At 45.1% G+C, this 19,854-nt stretch overlaps 1 protein-coding gene across 1 annotated transcript; it reads left to right on the top strand.

The window, feature by feature from the left end:
* Positions 1–7,328: 7,328 nt before the first annotated feature.
* LOC132807135 (zinc finger protein 239-like) lies at positions 7,329–18,297 on the top strand. Its single transcript, XM_060821453.1, has 2 exons — positions 7,329–7,550; positions 16,213–18,297. The coding sequence occupies exon 2, from the start codon at positions 16,608–16,610 to the stop codon at positions 17,781–17,783; it is 1,176 nt and encodes a 391-aa protein (XP_060677436.1). The 5' UTR covers positions 7,329–7,550; positions 16,213–16,607; the 3' UTR covers positions 17,784–18,297.
* The last annotated feature ends 1,557 nt before the right edge of the window (positions 18,298–19,854 follow it).

Genomic DNA, 19,854 nt, shown 5'->3' with positions numbered 1-19,854 from the left:
CAGTCATTGTTTTTACCTCTTCTTCATCATCATGCCTACCCTCACCCGCAGGACGTAGTATATCCTGGAGTCTGGGTGGACTCCAAAACACAAGTGGGCCTTACTCAGGTCCCACCCATTCCATTCTGACCAAAGCTAATTCTGTCCTCCTGTCTATATCTCAATACCCCCTGAAACCAGAAGGTGAAGCTGGCATTCAACCTGTCATTGATTCATTTCTACAGCAAGGCCTTCTAGTCCCATGCCATTCTTCTGTCAATACACCTATCTTTCCGATCCCTAAACCAGGATGTCATGAATGTTGTTCACGACCTTCATGAAGTAAATAAAATCATTGAGGCTCATAATCCTCCAGTTGCCAATCCTGCTACTATCCTCAGCCAGGTTCCAGTTGATGCCAAGATCTTCACTGTCGTTTACCTCCAACATGCATTATTTTGTCGTCCTTTGCATCCAAATAGCCCAATACATTTTTGCTTCCTTTTAAGGGCCACCAATATACGTGGACTTGCCTACCTCAAGGGTTTATTCACTCGCCCACACTCTTTTCAGAGACTCTTCACGCACAGCTTGAATTATTTGAATTTCCTGGAGACGCTACCCTAGTTCAAAACATTGACCTCCTTGCTAGCCCTGACAAAGTGTCCAATCACACTGACTCCACTACCTTTCTCAACCATCCACATCAATGTGGTTATATTGTATCCCCTGCAACAAAGTTAAGTTCCTAATGATCCTTAACAGTATGAACTCACCCCAAAACAACTACAAATCTTTACGGGATGTACTGATAGTCCTTGGTCTCATCCTAGGAATATACACTGTCATCTGCTTATGCGTGAAATAGACTGTGCACTGTTTTTCACCTAAGCCAAAGAGCATCTGGTTAATTGACCCTTGTCTACCCCTCTAACTGTGCCTGAACTTCCATGCTGAAATCCTGTATCTTTCAGACTCTGCTCCTCTGGATGACCCTCTCTTCAGCACCACACTGGGCTGACGTTTGTATGATTGCCACTTTCATTTTTATGTTGCCATCCTTGATACCTGTGCTACAGCTGTTCTCACCCAGCAACATGGCTCCTCTTGGCACCCTATTGTCTATTATTCTACTGAGCTTGACCCTGTTGCTCAAGGTATGCCTTTCTGCACCCAGATTCTCTCTGCCATCCACACTCTGGTAGTGGCTGCCTCTAATATAACTTTACATCAAAATGTAGAAGTCTGTACGTCGCACTCTGCAGTATCCTTGCTGATTTCTAAACACTCAGCACCCCGCTATAGTTTGTCTCAGTCGCTATGAGATTTCATTACTTCTGAATCCATTTCTCTCCTTTAAATACTGCTCTAACATTAACCCCGCTACATTCCTGCAGGAAGAACCACTTGAACTGCCTGATCCTCCCCATTATTGTGTTCTCATAAATGAACTTGTTACTAAACCATGTTCTGATCTTACAGACGTCACAGATGTGATCAACAAAACGGGTCAAGATGCAGGGAAGATACCTGCCCAACTGTTGCCTGATTCATGTGGATGGAAGTTTACTTGCTGGCTATGATCGCTGTGTGGATGGATCGTGTGGGATGTACTGATAGTCTTTGGTCTCATCCTAGGAATATACACTGTCATCTGCTTATGCGTGAAATAGACTGTGCACTGTTTTTCACCTAAGCCAAAGAGGCATCTGGTTAATTGACCCTTGTCTACCCCTCTAACTCTGTGCCTGAACTTCCATGCTGAAATCCTGTATCTTTCAGACTCTGCTCCTCTGGACGATGACCTGGCAGAGGAGGCATTTGACTTATTTGAAAATATAAATTGACTGGATGGACTAATAATAATTATAAGCCAAGTAGTTGTCATGAAATAATAAAAGGAGGGAATAAGAAGGTCTCTCGCCATAAAACTTGTCTTTAAACATTTAAACTAAAATGTAATGTTGAATTATAGAGCACATTTGCTGCACACTAAAAAAAATAGACAGGCAGGGAGGCTTGGTAAAAGGGGAGAACTCAAGGTATGCAGAAGGTAACCAGTGATAACAGGATACCCTAAGGCAATTAAGACCATTTGCCCTAACAGTGAACTGTGTAAATAGGACACAGTGATAACATTCATGGCTGTTCCCTTGTGAAATTAATGACAGCGTTTGATTCTGACCCCGAAACAAAATTCAGTACTATCAAAGGCCTTGTAATTGACAGTCAGGAACTGTTAATTATAATGGATTCTTATTACCTCTTGCAAGCTAGGTAAACCGAGGGAAAACACCTTTGCTGTTACAACTCCCTGATTTGAGAGTTTAAAAGGACGAGAGAGAGAGAAACCATTATAGAAACCATTGAAGCCATTAAAAAATTAACTCTTCATGCTTACCTGATTTGGATTGAACGTAATTGCATTTTTGAGACTTTATGATGGTATTGAGTAGCCATTACCAGTTATTAAATATGGACTCTGTAAAAGGTAACATTGATGAAGCTTTAACTTACTTGCTGTTCTTGCAGACCACTTTACAGACCTTTCAGACTGCCCCACTGTCAATTCCAACTAATCAGATCTTATGTCTTATTTGAATCACAACCCTGAAAAGAAAGCATGTTTAATTCGAAGACTAATGAATCAGTTTAAATGCAACCTTTTGGTAACATCTCAGCCTCCGGTACCGTATGATTCAGTGCCTAAAAAGCAGGGGTCTGCTCCTCGCTTAGAAATTATTCTAGGCCTAACATTGAAGAGATTCTTGCATAATGTGTCAGCAAGCCATTTTATGGTCAAAAGTTTGCTCTCCTGCTAAGAAGCCATTTTGGAAAACAGTTGTATCTGACCTGTGACCTGTGCAAGGTTAGAAACTCTCCAATTAGCTCAGACCGGTACCTCTTTATGATCGGAGTTTATCTCGCTAGCAGACACCTCACTCGGTTGGGTATGTTTTTCCCACCTGATGAATGGCTAAGGGCCTGTGGGAGTGATTAGTCAAGCGTATAGAGACCTGTCAATTAACTTTTCTTCCTTACGAATTAAGAACATGCAATGTTTTTGTAAATCTTTGTGTAGAGGAAACCATTTTGTATCAGTACATCAGAGTAGCCTGCCAAGGCACTTGAAGAGTTCGTCCACTACTCTCTAGGTTACTAGAACCTAGCTAGTTTAGCTTATCGGTATCAGTGGAGCTGTAGGTAAATAATGGGGATAACTAAAATTAAACTGAACAGTCTGTAAGAGTTTTTTTTATTCCAGACTGTCAAAGAGTACGATCTCCAGGATGAATCGTGAGAGGCTACAGGTCTGACTTCACAAGGGATTTCCTGGGCTGTCTGAAATCCCTACTTTAACACTCTAACTCATCCATGTTGACCAGTTAGCCTAAACAGTCTAGTACCATTTGCTAGCACTTGGCCCATATCCCTCTAAACCCTTCCATCCAGATTCCATTCAAATGTAATTTTACCAGCCTCCACGACTTCCTCAAGCATCTAATTCCATACCTGCACCACCCTTTGCGTTAAAAAGTTGTCCTTTAAGTCCCTTTTATTTCTTTCCCCTCCCACCCTAAATGTACAGCATCTAGCTCTAGACTCTTTCCACCCCCCCACCCCGCTCAGGGAAAAGATCTTGTCTCTTTATCCTATCAATGCCCCTCATGATTTTATAAACCTCTAAGGTCACCTCTCAGCCTCCGACACTCCAGGGAAAACAGAACCAACCTACTCAGCTTCTCCTGATAGCTCAAATCCTCCAACCCTAGCAACGTCCTTCTAAATCTTTTCTGAACCCTTTCAAGTTTCACAACAAACTTCTGACAGAAAGGAGACCAGAACTGCACACAATATTCGAAAAGTGGTCTAACCAATGCCCTGTACAGCTGCAACATCACCTCCCAACTTCAATACTTGATACTCTGACCATTAAAGGAAAGCATTCCAAACGCTGCCTTCACTATCCTATCTACCTGTGACTACGTTCAAGGAGCTATGGACCTGCACTCCAGATCTCTTTGTTCAGCAACACTCCCTTGGATCTTACCATTAAGTGTATAAGTCCTCCTCTGATATGCTTTTCCAAAATGCAGTGCCTCATATGTATCTAAATTAAACTCCATCTGCCATTTCTCAGCCCATTGACCCATCTGATTAAGTTCCTGTTGTCCTCTGAGCTAAGCATCTTCGCTGTCCACTACACCTTTAATTTTGGTGTGTTCTGCAAAATTAGTAACTATACCTCGTATAGTGACATCCACAGCATTTACAGTCATAGAGATGCACAGCATGGAAACAGGCCCTTCGGTCTAACCCATCCATGCCAACCAGATATCCCAACCCAATCTAGTCCCACCTGCCAGCACCCGGCCCATATCCCTTCAAACCCTTCCTATTCATAAACCCATCCAAATGCCTCTTAAATGTTGCAATTGTTCTCGTCTTCACCACTTCCTCTGGCAGTTCATTCAGTAAACGTACCATCCTTTGAGTGAAAAAGTTGCCCCTTAGATCTCTTTTATATCTTTCCCCTCTCACCCTAAACCTATGCCCTCTCGTTCTGGACTCCCCAACCCCAGGGAAAAGATATTGTCTATTTATCCTATCCATGCCCCTCATAATTTTGTAAACCTCTATAAAGTCACCCCTCAGCGTCCGACGCTCCAGGGAACACAGCACCAGCCTGTTCAGCCTCTTCCTGTAGCTCAGATCCTCCAACCCTGGCAACATCCTTGTAAATCTTTTCTGAACCCTTTCAAGTTGCACAACGTCTTTCCGATAGGAAGGAGACCAGAATTGCATGCGATATTCCAACAGTGGCCTAACCAATGTCCTGTACAGTCGTAACATGACCTTCCAACTCCTGTACTCAATACTCTGACCAATAAAGGAAAGCATACCAAAAGCCGCCTTCACTATCCTATCTACCTGCGACTCCACTTTCAAGGAGCTATGAACTGCACTCCAAGGTCTCTTTGTTCAGCAACACTCTCTAGGACCTTACCATGAAGTGTATAAGTCCTGCTAAGATTTGCTTTCCCAAAATGCAGCACCTCACATTTATCTGAATTAAACTCCATCTGCCACTTCTCAGCCCATTGGTCCATCTGGTCCAGATCCTGTTGTAATCTGAGGTAACCCTCTTCGCTGTCCAGTACACCTCCAATTTTGGTGTCATCTGCAAACTTACTAACTGTACCTCTTATGCTTGTATCCAAATCATTTATGTAAATGACAAAAAGTAGGGGACCCAGCACCGATCCTTGTGGCACTCCACTGGTCACAGACCTCCAGTCTGAAAAACAACCCTCCACCACCACCTTCAACCTTTGAGCTAGTTCTGTATTCAAATGGCTAGTTCTCCCTGTATTCCATGAAATCTAAGCTTGCTAATCAGTCTCCCATGGGAACCTTGTTGAACACCTTATTGAAGTCCATATACATCAGATCTTCTGTGCTGCCCTCATCAATCTTCGTTACTTCTTCAATAAAATCAATCAAGCTTGTGAGACATGATTTCCCAAGTACAAAGCCATGTTGACTATCCCGAATCAGTCCTTGCTTTTCCAAATACATGCACATCCTGTCCCTCAGGATTCCCTCCAACAACTTGCCCACCAACGAGGTCAGGCTCACCGGTCTATAGTTCCCTGGCTTGTCTTTACCACCCTTCTTAAACAGTGGCACCAACCTCCAGTCTTCCGGCACCTCACCTGTGACTATCGATGATACAAATATCTCAGCAAAAGGCCCAGCAATCACTTCTCTAGCTTCCCACAGAGTTCTTGGGTACACCTGATCAGGTCCTGGGGATTTATCCAATTTTAAACGTTTCAAAACATCCAGCACTTCCTCCTCTGTAATCTGGACATTTTGCAAGATGGCACCATCTATTTCCCTACAGTCTATATCTTCCATGTCCTTTTCAACAGTAAATACTTCCACAAAATATTCATTTAGTATCTCCCCCACTTTCTGTGGCTCCACACAAAGGCCACCTTGCTGATCTTTGAGGGGAAAGTGAGGACTGTAGATGCTGGAGATCAAAATGTGTTGCTGGAAAAGCACAGCAGGTCAAGCAGCATCCAAGGAGCAGGAGAATCGACGTTTCAGGCATGAGCCCTTCTTCAGTAATCGGGCTTAGGCCCGAAATGTCGATTCTTCTGCTCCTTGGATGCTGCCTGACCTGCTGATCTTTGAGGGGCCCGATTCTCTCCCTAGTTACCCTTTTGTCTTTAACATATTTGTAAAAAACATTTGGATTCTTCTTAATTCTATTTGCCAAAGCTATTTCATGTCCCCTTTTTGCCCTCCTGATTTCCCTCTTAAGTATACTCCTATTTTCTTTATACTCTTCTAACGATTCACTCAATCTATCCTGTCTATACCTGACATATGCTTCCTTCTTTTTCTTAACCAGACCCTCAATTTCTTTACTCATCCAGCATTCCCTATACCTACCAGCCTTCCCTTTCACCCTGACAGGAATATTTATGTAAATGATGAAAAGTAGTGGACCCAGCACCCATCCTTGTGGTATGCTGCTGGTTACAGGCCTCCAGTCTGAAAAGCAACTCTCCACCATCACCCTCTGTCTTCCTACCTGTGAGCTGATACTGTATCCAAATGGCTAGTTCTCGCTGTATTCCATGATACCTAACCTTGCGAACTTGTCCCCCTTGGGGAATCTTGTCAAACGCCTTACTGAAGTCTATATTGTACCCTGGCATGTAGGCCGTCAGGCCCAGGGGACTTGTCTGCCCTCAATCCTAATAGTTTGCTGTGTACCTTTTCCCTCTCAATGTTATTGTTTAAGGTCGATCCTTTCTATCATCTCTGACTTGTCCATTCCAATAGGAATGGTACTATTGTCCTCCAGCTTGAGGAAAAGGATTGGCTTAGCATCTCTGCCATTTCAGTGTTCCTCCTATTAACTCACCGGTTTCATCTTCCAAGGGACTTGAGTAACTCTGTTCCCTTTAGCATGCCAACAGAAGCTTTTGCTATTCTTTTAGATATTTTGCGCTAGGTTTCTTTCGTAATTTACCTTTATTCGTTTTTTTTACTATCCCTTCGTTTATGTTTGCAAGTTTTCCAATGTTTCATCTTTCGAGGTCTGGAATAACATTTCGGAAAAGACTGAAATTTTTTTTAACTACGTTAAAACTTAAAGAAAAACCCACCTTTCAGGTGGCCGCCGAAGGGAGAAGGGAACACATTCGCCCCGCCCCCATTGTCTCCGATTGGTTGGATGCCTCGTCGAACCGCGCCCACGACACGCGGGGTGACATCACGGTCTGGTCATCCAGCCCCGTGTGAGTTGGCGCATGTGCAGTGTGGGTCATGTAGTGGGACAAAGACAGTGTTACTGAGTGTGGGCGAGGAATGGCGCCGGCGGCTTAAGGAACAAGAACAGAAACCGCTGGAAAAGCTGAGCAGCCCTGGCTGCATGTGTCAAGAGACTCCGAGGAAACATTACGTGTCCAGTGATTCTCTTTAGAACAGAGACAGGTTTCGGAAACATCCCGGAGAGGTCGCCAGGCCTGAGCGCCCGGGGAGAGGGGACAGTGAGTACCTACTTCGACACTGTCCTATTTCCCCCCCCCCCAGTCCAGGAACTCCCCACTTACGTTCGAGACACCACCCACGCCCTCCTCCACCTCCAAGACTTCCGTTTCCCCAGCCCCCAACGCCTCACCTTCACCTTGGATATCCAATCCCTCTACACCTCCATCCGCCATGGCCAAAGCTTCCATGCCCTCCTTTTCTTCCTCTCCCGACGTCCCCAACAGTACCTTTCCACCGACACTCTCATTCATCTGGCCAAACTGGTCCTCACCTTTAACAATTTCTGCTTCGACTCCTCCCGCTTCCTCCAGACAAAGTGGTAGCCATGGGTGCCCGTATGGGCCCCAGCTATTCCTGTTTCTTTGTTGGCTACATAGAACAGTCCATCTTCCGTCATTAAACCGGCACCACTCCCCACCTCTTCCTCCGCTACATTCATGACTGCATTGGCGCCATCTCGTGCTCCCGCGAGGATGTTGAGCAAACTTCACCGACACATTCCACCCTGACCTTAAATTTACCTGGACCATCTGACACCTCCCTCCTCTTCCTGGACCCCTCCATCTCCATTAATAACGACCGACTTGACACTGGCATTTTATAAACCCACCGACTCCCACAGATACCTGGATTATACCTCTCACCACCCTACCTCCTGCAAAAATGCCATCCCGTATTCCCAATTCTTTTGCCTCCGCCGTATCTGCTCCCAGGAGGACCAGTTCCACCACAGAACACACCAGATGGCGGCCTCCTTCAGATACCGCAATTTCCCTTCCCACGTGGTTAAAGATGCCCTCAAGCGCATCTTGTCCACATCCCGCACCTCTGCCCTCAGACCCCACCCCTCAACCGTAACAAGGACAGAACGCCCCTGGTGCTCACCTTCCACCCTACCAACCTTCGCATAAGCCAAATCATCCGCCGACTATTCCGACACCTCCAAACAGACCCCACCACCAGGGATATATATTCCCTCCCCATCCTTTTCCACCTTCCGCAAAGACCGTTCCCTCTGTGATTACCTGGTCAGGTCCATGCCCCCCTACAACCGACCCTCCTATCCTGACACCTTCCCCAGCCACCGCGGGAATTGCAACACCTGCGACCACACCTCCATCCAAGGCCCTAAAGGAGCCTTCCACACCCATCAAAGTTTTACCTGCACATCCACCAATATCCTTTATTGTATCCATTGCTCCAGATGCTGTCTCCTATACATTGGGGAGACTGGACACCTAGCAGAGCGCTTTAGGGAGCATCTCTGAGTCACCCGCACCAATCAACCACACCGCCCTGTGGCCCAACATTTCAATTCCCCCTTGCATTCTGCGAGGACATGGAGATCCTGGGCCTCCTTCACCGCTGCTCCCTCACCACCAGACGCCTGGAGGAAGAGTGCCTCATCTTCTGCCTCGGAACACTTCAACCACAGGGCATCAATGTAGACTTCCAACAATTTCCTCATTTCCCCTTCCCCCACCTCACCCCAGTTCCAAACTTCCAGGTCAGCACTGTCCCCATGACTTGTCCTACCTAACTATCTTCTTTTCCACTTATCCACTCCACCACCCCTCCCCCCATACCTATCACTTTCTTCCCACCCCCACTCACCTATTGTACTCTATGCTACTTTCTCCACACCCCCACCCTCCTCTCATTTATCTCTCCACCCTTCAAGATCTCTGCCTGTATTCCTGATGATGGGCTTTTGCCCGGAATGTCAATTTTCCTGCTCCTCAGATGCTGCCTGAACTGTGCTTTTCCAGCACCATTCTAACCTACACTCTGGTTTCCAGCGTCTGCAGTCATTGTTTTTACCGAGAGGAGACAGTGAGACAGGGGAGGATTGGAAACCGTGGGAGGAGGGAGACTGGGGAGTTTATCAACTCCTAGGGAAGGCCTGAGGCCGTGAATAAAAGCTCCACAGGCCCAGTGTTTACTTTGTTTGGGGAAGGACCTCTGGGGGCAACCGGTCGCCATATTCGTAAGGGTAAGACGCACGTTGTCTTGGGGCGGCGAGCGCGAGCATCCCTCTTGGTGAGGGCACCATCAGCTGATATTTCTGGGAGAGAATTCCAACTTTGTGGCAGCCTTTGTGTCAATGGGAATTTTCTCATTCTGGATGTAAGTTTGCTCGCTGAGCTGGAAGGTCATTTTCAAATGTTTCATCACCATACAAGATAACATCATCAGTGAGTTTAGTGGAGCGCTGGTACTATGTCCTGCTTTCTATTTATGTCTTTTGGTTTCTTAGGGTGGGTGATATCATTTCCGTTCTTTTTCTCAGAGCATAATAGATGGGGTCCAAATCAATAGATTTCCAGTTGGAATGACGTGCTCCGAGGAATTCTTGTGTGTTTCTGGTTGGCTTATAGGATGGTGGCTTGTCATAGGATGGTCCCAGTCGGCATGGTATCCTCCGTTGTCTGTATGTAAAGATACTAGTGATAGTGGATCATGTGTTTTTGTGGCTAGTTGATGTTTATATATCCAGGTGGCTAGTTTTATACCTGTTTGTCAGATGTAGTGTTTGTTACAGTCATAGAATCCCTATGTGTGGAAATATGCCCTTCGGCCCAACAACTCCATACTGACCCTGTAGAGAGTATGCCAGCCAAGCCCATTCCTCTACAATTACCCCTGACTTATGTACCACTATGGGCAATTTTAGCATGTTCAATTCACTTAGCCTGCATATCTTTGGATTGTGGGAGGAAACCGGATCACCCGGAGGAAACCAACACAGACACGGGGAGATTATGCACACTCCACACAGACAGTCGCCCCAGGATGGGATTGAACCCGGGTCCCTGGTGCTGTGAGGCAGCAGTGCTAACCACTGAGCCACCATGCCGCTCCCTTCTATTTCAACAGTCTTTCAACTTTAAACACATTCATCACAGTCTTCCCAGAGGATTAGACTGTTCTCTCTCATTAGAGATGGCTGGTGGTGGTTTATCTTGAGGGTCACCACATCTCAGCCGAGGGGAAAGGCCGAGAAGGAGATCCTCACGTTTCTCCAACTTGGGTGATACATAATGTGAAGCACTTTGGTATAATTTTGTTGAAATGTTCTCATCCATATTAGCTGTTGCTGTTGCTGTCATTTATTGACAACACCCATGTCAAGTGAAACAATTTTAGCAAGAAATTGTCAACTGGCAGAGCTCCCCCACCTAATGCCAAAAAAGTGAATGGTTTTGTTGGTGAAAGAAAATTGGCAAAGAAAAAGAAATTAAAGTGTCAAGTACCTTTAGAAAGAGTGGAAGGGTTGATGTTTCAAAATAAATGAAAACAACATTTATGAAGTGGAGCAACAAACTAAATTAACAACGCAGATTTTTTTTCACATAACTGCACTACTACAAATGTCTGTATTATGGGAAAATGTTATGCACTAAAATATGTTCTTATTTTGTAAAGAGTCAGATCAATAGGTTTAATTTTGTCAATAGTGATCAATAAGATCTTTATTTATACAACATCTATGTGAGATGCACTGGTAGTTAATACTTGATTAAGTCTCCACTGACCACCACAAGAACAAAGTTTTTCCCTGTCTGAACTGCTGAAGTCATCCACCAAGGGGAAAAGTTTCTTCCTATCTAGACCCTAAGTGTCTTATCTGTACAATCCAAACAGGTCCTCACCCAGTCCTCTCTGCTCTAAGGAAAATACCCTCAGCCGATCTAATCACTCTTATAGCTGAAACCCGCCAACATGCACCACCCTGGGTTAGTATTCCCTTCTGCACCCTTTCTAGTGCCATCACATCCTTCTAATAATGTGACAACCAGATCCACTACTCCAGCAATGGCCCAACTAATGTCTTGTACAGTTCCATCATGATCTCCTGGTTCTCATGTTCAGTGCTTTTACTACTCAGGGCAAGTATTTCATATGCCTTCTTAACCATTTAATCCACATGTCCTGTTGCCTTCAAGAATCTATGAACACATACCTTTCTCTGATCTTCAGTACATTCTAAGTTCTTGCGATTCATCATGTACTCCCTTGCCTGTTGATCCTCCTGAAATGTATCATCTCAATCTTTTCAGGATTGGACTCCATCTGCCATTGTTCTGCTCATCTGACCAAGCCATCTTTATTGCCCTGTAGTCTAAAACTTTCCTCCTTGCCATATATTAGTGTGGGTTCTGAATTTCTTTTGGGCCTGATTTATTGAGGTTGCATTGTGTTCATTTTGTGGGCATAGTTTTAGAAAATTAGGAGGATACTTGGATCCAGTATCTGTTTATACCCAAAGAAGAAACTCAAACCAGATTTTTTTTTGATCCAATGTTTTCCCTGGTAACATTTTCACAATTACTTCAATTTCTGCAACACCCTTTGCTTAATTTAAACTATGTTCAAATCAAGACATTACTGAATCGAGATCATAACTTCTTGTACTATTAAATCTGTCTCAAGCAATGCTGCAAATTAGGTAATCTTGCATTATTATTTTATAACTGCTCAAAACCTTTTCTAAAAAGTGACTGGATGAAGATTGAAGTTGACTGACTGAACTGCTTTCTTCATTTTATAATATTGCCAAAAAAAGTAAATGTTCAAACATGTGCAATCTTTTTCTTTCTCTAAAATAGGTAATAAGGTGAAAGGGAATAATGGACAAAGCGATGAAAACAATGCTGACTCTAATTCAGCAAATATGTTATTTTCAATAAGTTTAATTCAATTTTTACATTAATTACAGTTATGTGAGTGACACAAATAACAATAAGGCTGTTACTTAAGTTTAGAAATTCAATCACACTCTGTGTAGATGGCTTAAAATCATTATATCAAAAGCTTAAAGCGCTTGCATAAAACACAAAACCTCAGTTATGTTTATTATTTCCCAAAATGGGTTATCAAGTGGAAGGGAAGTATAATTGGAGATTTGATGACAGCGGGCAAAATGGCAACTCTAATTTCGCAAGTATGCAAGGTTTAAGCTTAAAATGCATGACAGGTTTATTTATCCAAGAAATAAGCACCTTTACTCTCTCTAATATTAGCTCCAATTATCAATATTTGATATCAAATTAGAAGATCTAGCTTGAGAAATCTTCAACGTATTGCCACACGCTTGCTATAAATACGACAGGGACACAGTAAAAGTCGTGAAAACTAAGTCCGATCTTTGTGGTTACAGATCCATAAGATACAGAAGCAGAATCAGTCCATTCGACTTGTTGAATCTGCTCCACCATTCGATCATGGCCAATGTTTCTCAACCCCATTCTCCTGCATCCTCCCTGTAACCCTTGATGTCCTTACTAATCAAGAGCCTATCTTTATCTGCTTTAAAAGCACTCAGTTACTTGCCTCGTTTCAGTGGCAATGAGTTCCGCAGAGTCACCTCTTTCTGACTGAAAAAAACCTTCCTTGTCTCATCCCAGCATTTCTTGCTAGCGAGAACTATGGGGACAGAGTCTATGTCTATATTTCCTTGCATGGTAATTTGTAAATAACATTTGTTTTTTTCAGGTTCATTAGCTGCTGCTTAAGTGTGTTGGTAGGTTTGTGGGCTACCATGATGCAGAGAGGTTTGAGTTGTCTAGACATTATTTAGAACATAGAACAATACAGCACAGAACAGGCCCTTCGGCCCACGATGTTGTGCCGAACATTTGTCCTATCCATGTACCTATCCAATTGCCGCTTAAAGGTCATCAATGATTCTGACTCTCCACTCCCACAGGCAGTGCATTCCATGCCCCCACCACTCTCTGGATAAAGAACGTACCCCTGACATCCCCCCCTGTACCTTCCACCCTTCACCTTAAATTTATGTCCTCTTGTAACACTCTGTACCCGGGGGAAAAGTCTCTCACTGTCTACTCTATCTATTCCCCTGATCATCTTATAAACCTCTATCAAGTCACCCCTCATCCTTCGCCGTTCCAATGAGAAAAGACCTAGCACTCTCAACCTATCCTCATACGACCTATTCTCCATTCCAGGCAACAGCCTGGTAAATCTCCTCTGCACCCTCTCCAAAGCTTCCACATCTTTCCTGAAGTGAGGCGACCAGAACTGCACACAGTACTCCAAATGTGGCCTCACCAAGGTCCTGTAAAACTGCAACGTCACCTCACGACTCTTGAATTCAATTCCTCTGCTAATGAACGCTAATACACCATAGGCCTTCTTACAAGCTCTCTCCACCTGAGTGGCAACTTTCAAAGAGCTATGAACATAGACCCCAAGATCCCTCTGTTCCTCCACCTTACTAAGAACCCTACCGTTAACCCGGTATTCCGCATTCTTATTTGTCCTTCCAAAATGGACAACCTCACACTTGACCGATGTCTTTGATGTAAGGTAATGTGGCTGGGGTTTCTGTGCATGTGTCTGCTTGTTTGAGTTTGTTGTTGAGAAATCAGCGGACAGGGTTTATTGGGTACCTGTTCTTCTTGAATATGCTGTATAACTATGCTCTTCATAGTTCCTGGGTGGTGCAGTATGTAGTGGCTCGTTGAAAGAGTGTCCTGATGCAGATTTGTTTAGGATGATTTGCTTCTGCATTAGGTACTTGGGTCTGTGTATGTTGTTTTCCTGTAGACGTTAGTCTGAAGTTCCCTATTGACTGTTCACTCTACTGACATCCAGGAATGGCACTTTGTTGTTGTTCTCTTTTGTGAATTTTATGCCAGTAAGGATATTGTTGATGGTGTTGTAGGTTTCCTCTAATCTGTTTCATTTTGTGATGATAAAGGTGTCATCACTGTGGTGGACCCAAATTTTGGGTTGGAGCGTTGGGAGGACTGTTTGTTCAAGTTTCTGCATTATTGCTTCTGCTAGGAACCTTGATATTGGTGGTCTCATGGGTGTTCTGTTGATTTATTTGTAAGGCTTATTATTGTATGTGAAGTAGGTGATAAGATACGGGTCCACAAGCTTGACAATGTCATCTTTGCTGATGAAGTTGGTGCTGTTTGGTGTTTGTGTCTTCGATGGTTTTTGTAGTGTAGTCAGTGTTTCTTTGGCCATGTTGATGTTCATGGATGTGAGCGGGGCTGTTAAGTCAAAGGACAGCATTATTTCATCCTCTTCTATCTTGGTGTCTTTGGTGTTCAGGAATTCTTGGGTGGAGTGAATGGAGTGGCATGAATCTTCTACTCAGTGTTTTCGTCTTCACTGGAGGCCTTTGACTAGTCTGTATACTGGTGTTCCAGGTAGTGAGACTGTGGGCCTGAGGGGGGCTCCTGGTTTGAACAGGAGGAGAACAACAACAAAGTGCCATTCCTAGATGTCACAGTAGAGCAAACAGTTAAGGGAAACTTCAAACTAGCGTCTACAGGAAACAATACACACGGACCAAATACATAACTACAGAAACAATCATCCCAACACCCACAAACGAAGCTGCATCAGATTATTTCAACGAGCCACCACACATTGCAGCACAGAGGAACTGCGAAGAGCAGAAGAGAAATACGTATACGTACTCAAGAAGAATGGGTAGTAATAAACCCAGTGCGCCATTTTCTCATTGATGCTTCCAAGCTGACCCTCAAATTTGGTTTGTCCCTGCATTCTTTCCTGGTTGTCTTTTTGTGGGTTTTGAAAACTTTTCCCAATCCTCTGACTGAGGATATGAGTTTGGAAAGTTGTGTTGTGGCTGATAGGACATTGGGTAGACCACTTTTGGAATGTTGTGTGCAATTCTGGTCTCGCTCCTCTCAGAATGATGTTGTGAAACTTGAACGGGTTCAGAACACATTTAAAACGATGTTGCCAGGGTTTGAACTGAATGGGCTGGGCAGTTTTACCTCGTGCACCAGAGGCTGAGGGGTGACTGAGAGTCATTAATAAAATCATGAGAGGCATGGATAGGGTAAATAGACAAGGACATTTCCCTGGGTGAGAGTGTCCAGAACTAGAGGGTAAAAGGTTTAGAGTGGAGGAGGGCAAGATTTAAAGGGGTCCTAAGGAGTAACCTTTTCAGGCAGAGAGTGGTGTGTATAAGGAATGAGCTGCCAGAGGAAGTGGTGGATGTTGATACAGCTATGACATTTAAGAGGTATCTAGATAGGTATTTGAATAGGAAAGGTTTAGAGGGATATGGGCCAAGTGCTGGCAAATGGGACTAGATTAGGCTAGGATATCTGGTTGGCCCAAAGGGGCTGTTTCTGTGCTGTACATCTGACTCTGGCTTACCACGAACATTTGCCATGTCCATATGTTTAGTTTCTCTCAGGTTGTCTGCGTCAATGCCTTCATGTCTCATTCCACCCTCCACATCCCACAACCCACCACAGGGACGATAACCAATTCAGGTCTGTTTTTTTTTATCAAGAAGCTGTATTGCAGGTTCAACCTGAATTTACACTTCTTTTGCTTCCCAAAATCAGACTTGCTCACTGTCAGCAATATCCTGAAAGGTATTAACTTTCATGTGGTGTTATCCAAAATTCGAAGATGTCAGTCCTGACATTTTTGCTTTTTCTGTCCCTGTAAGATCCTGAATCAGCACCTTCAGGAGAATTAATTTGAGTTGAGTGAGAATAGAGTAGGAGGAGAGAGAGTGGGATGCTTTCAATTTTGTGGAACAGCAAAAGAAAAAAATGTTCTGCAGAAAGTGGAGTAGCTTGTTCTGAATTTCTACCCTGGACTGACCGTGATGACTTTTGTAATCTCTCTTTCCAGAGTATTTGAAGATCTGAAGACTGAAGTTTAAAAATCAACAGATGAAGGGCCTATGCCTGAATCGTCGATTCTCCTGCTGTTTGGATGCTGCCTGACCTGCTGTGCTGTTCCAGCACTGCACTTTTCAACTCCTCTCCAGCCTCTGCAGTCCCCACTTTCACATCAATGTCTGACAGTCACTCAATCCATCGGGACCTCAACAATTTTCAACTATGATTCTGTGAGAAGGAGCAAAACATTTTGCTTCCTGTTTCAGACCATTTTCAGCATCAGCGGGACTGGATGAGAGTCTGTACTGTTACAGCGCACTTTGTGTAAAGCCTGAAACAGTTATACGGCCAGGAAAGAGGAATTTACTGTGGGCAGGGGCCATACATGGGGCTGTAGCTGCGGCCATGGTGAAACCAGAGGAATCCCACACTGTGGAGAAACCGTGGAAGTGTTGCGACTGCGGGAGAGGCTTCCATGCCCCTTCTGTCCTGGAGATTCATCGGCGAAGTCACACCGGGGAGAGGCCATTCTCCTGCCCCGAGTGTGGGAAAGGCTTTACCTGCTCCTCCCACCTGCTGGACCACCGCCGAGTCCACACTGGGGAGAAGCCATTCTCCTGCCCTGAGTGTGGGAAGGGCTTCACCTACTCCTCCCACCTGCTGGCCCACCAGCGCGTCCACGCTGGGGAAAGGCCCTTCCCCTGCTCTGAGTGTGGGAAGGCCTTCAGCAAATCCTCGGACCTGCTGAAGCACCAACGGGTCCACAGAGGGGAGAGGCCATTCAGCTGCCCTGAGTGCGGGAAGGCCTTCAGTGATTCCTCTACCCTGCTGAGGCACCAGTGGGTCCACATCGGGAAAAGGCCGTTCTCGTGCCCTGAGTGCAGGAAGGGCTTCACCCGCTCTTCCGCTCTGCTGACCCATCTGCGGGTCCACACGGGTGAGAAGCCCTTTAGCTGCCCTGAGTGCAGGATGGCCTTCAGCAGGTCTTCCCACCTGCTGAGGCACCAGCGAGTCCACACTGGGGAGAGGCCGTACTCCTGCCTCCAGTGTGGAAAGTGCTTTACCCAGCCCTCCAACCTGCTGACCCACCAGCGGATCCACACCCGCGAGAGACCGTTCTCCTGCCCCGAGTGCGGGAAGAGTTTTGCTGTTTCCTCTAACCTCGTGGCCCACCGGCGGGTCCACACGGGGGAGAGGCCATTCAGCTGCCCCGAGTGCGGGAAGGCCTTCAGCAATTCTTCTGCCCTGCTTAGGCACCAGCGCGTTCACACCGGAGAGAAGCCGTTCTCCTGCCCAGAGTGCGGGAAGGGCTTTACCCGCTCCTCCACACTGCTGACCCACCAGCGGATCCACACAGGGGAGAGGCCATTCAGCTGCCCTGAGTGCAGGAAGGCCTTCAGCGATTCCTCTGCTCTGCTGAAGCACCAGCGAGTCCACACCGGGGAGAGGCCCTTCAGCTGCCCTGAGTGCGGGAAGAGGTTTACATTTTCCCGCAACTTGCGGAAGCACCAGCGGGGGCACCAGCGCTCACAACAATCAGATTCCACCACTGACACTGCTGTGAGTCCCCCCCAGGACTGATTCTCCTGACAGTGGGTGCAGTGGGAGAGTTGGTGCAATGTATTTGTTTTCCGTTGGACTGCAACCCCACGGTGGCTCAGGGGTGGCATGGTGACTCAGTGATTAGCATTGCTGCCTCATGGCACCAGGAACCAAGGATCAATTCCACCCTTGGGGCAACTGTCTGTGTGGAGTTTGTGGAGGGTAGGAGAATGGATGAGATAAGAAACCGTTGCCTGCCTTGAGACAAGTCTCCTGGAGAGAACTTGCTGACTGATCGTCTGATCTACTGATCCTCACAGTGCCCCATTGCCCTCAGTTAACTGGAGGAGGTCCACACAGATGTACCGAAGCCCCTCTTTGGACTGTGGAAGGAAACCTGTGCAGACAGGGAAAACATGCAAACTCCACACAGACAGTTACCTGAGGCTGGAATTGAACTTGGGTCCCTTATGCTGTGAGGTAGCAATGCTAAGCAGTGTGCTACTCCCAATATGTTATAAAATTTGAATAAACCTACTAAGTTGGAAATGTGTCCATGCCAAGAACTTACTGTAAATGTTTGGAAGCAAAAGTCCATCAGAATTGTCTTTGGGACGGATCCAAAACTTACTTTGTTAATGATTGAAAATACTTTGACCTCTGGAACTGTCTGCCAGAGAGTGTGTTGGAGTCAGATTCAATTACGGTATTCAAAATAGAGGTGGATCATTAAACTGAAAAGGAAAGCAGTTGCAGTGTTCAGTGAAGAAAAGTACAAGGTACTGTAGTGGACGTCAGAATATGAGTTTCCTGACTGGGGCTGTTCACTTGCTCCTGTTACCATTTCAGGTTGCTGACTTTTCGTTAGCATCCTGCACATGTTGGGATTTTTTCTCCTTTCTAGCATCTATTTAAGTGACTCAGTGACAAATCTAGTTTTGAATTGTTCCTATGATGTCTCATGAGAGGGTTTATGATATTCACAGTGCTATATAAATTGTTATGGGTCACAATGTGTCCAAGTGAGGAAAAACAAACTGTTCATCTTAAATATTTGTTTTTAAACAATGGAAAACACACCACTTGCTGTATAGTGAGATCATCCTAAATAGGAATGGGAGTAAGTAATTGACCGTCGAGATGCTCTGTCTTTCATTTATCTAAATTCTCTTTCCTGCACTTGTTTTTTCATGACTTCATCTGCTGAAGCTTGTGATTTCAACATAAGAACTAGGAGCAAGAGTCGGCCTTCCGGCCCTTCGAATCTGCTTCACCACTCAATAAAATCATGACTCATCTTTTCGTGGACTATACTCCACTTACCTGCGTTTTCACCATATCCCTTATGTTCTTGAGAAAAAATAAAAGAATTATCTACTGCTTCTATTGATTGTTGAGTAATGTCAAATCCTTCCCTGGGCAAGGAATTCCATATATTAACAACCCTCTGGGTGAAGAAGTTTCTTCTCAGTTCAGTTTTAAACCTGCTTCCTCTAATCTTGAGGTCATGCACTCTTATCCTAGTCTCACCTACCAGTGCAACATTCTATTTCTATTTCTTTCAGAATTTAATATATTTCTGTAAGCTCTTCCAAACAACCTGCTGGACTATAATCTGGTGTCAGGTGACTTATGACTAAAAAATTTGTTATCACGCATCCTCGTAGCAGTGGGATTTCAGGGCTCGAAGGTAGAGACACTACCACTGCGCCATAATATAAAACCCTCTGCAGCAAATATGTCCTCTTCTATTGAATGAAAGGGGAGAGGTTTCTTCTCAAGATGGGATACAAATATTATACCCTCAGAGCCCATTACAGTAAATTGAGTCCTCTTCGGTTGAATGAATGGATGTGGAGGTGCCACAGTTTAAATCGTTAAAAATCACATCTTGCCCCTGAATATGTGACACTACCGCTATAGCCCCAGAGCCCGTTGCAGTAAATTGGGTCAGCTGCTGTTGAATGAATGAACGGGAATGAAAAGGGCGGATACACTGAGCCGCTTGTGACATTCCCCACCAATCCCAAAGCTTGTGGTCGGTACCGACTAATCGGAGAGAGAGATTGCAGAGGGTGGGACAACACGACACGCAAACGCGGCCGCTATT

This window comes from Hemiscyllium ocellatum (assembly GCF_020745735.1).
Source record: "Hemiscyllium ocellatum isolate sHemOce1 chromosome 27 unlocalized genomic scaffold, sHemOce1.pat.X.cur. SUPER_27_unloc_1, whole genome shotgun sequence".
NCBI classification, from domain to species: domain Eukaryota; kingdom Metazoa; phylum Chordata; class Chondrichthyes; order Orectolobiformes; family Hemiscylliidae; genus Hemiscyllium; species Hemiscyllium ocellatum.
Note: the sequence above shows the minus strand (reverse complement) of the source record. Positions and strands in the feature narration are given on the sequence as shown.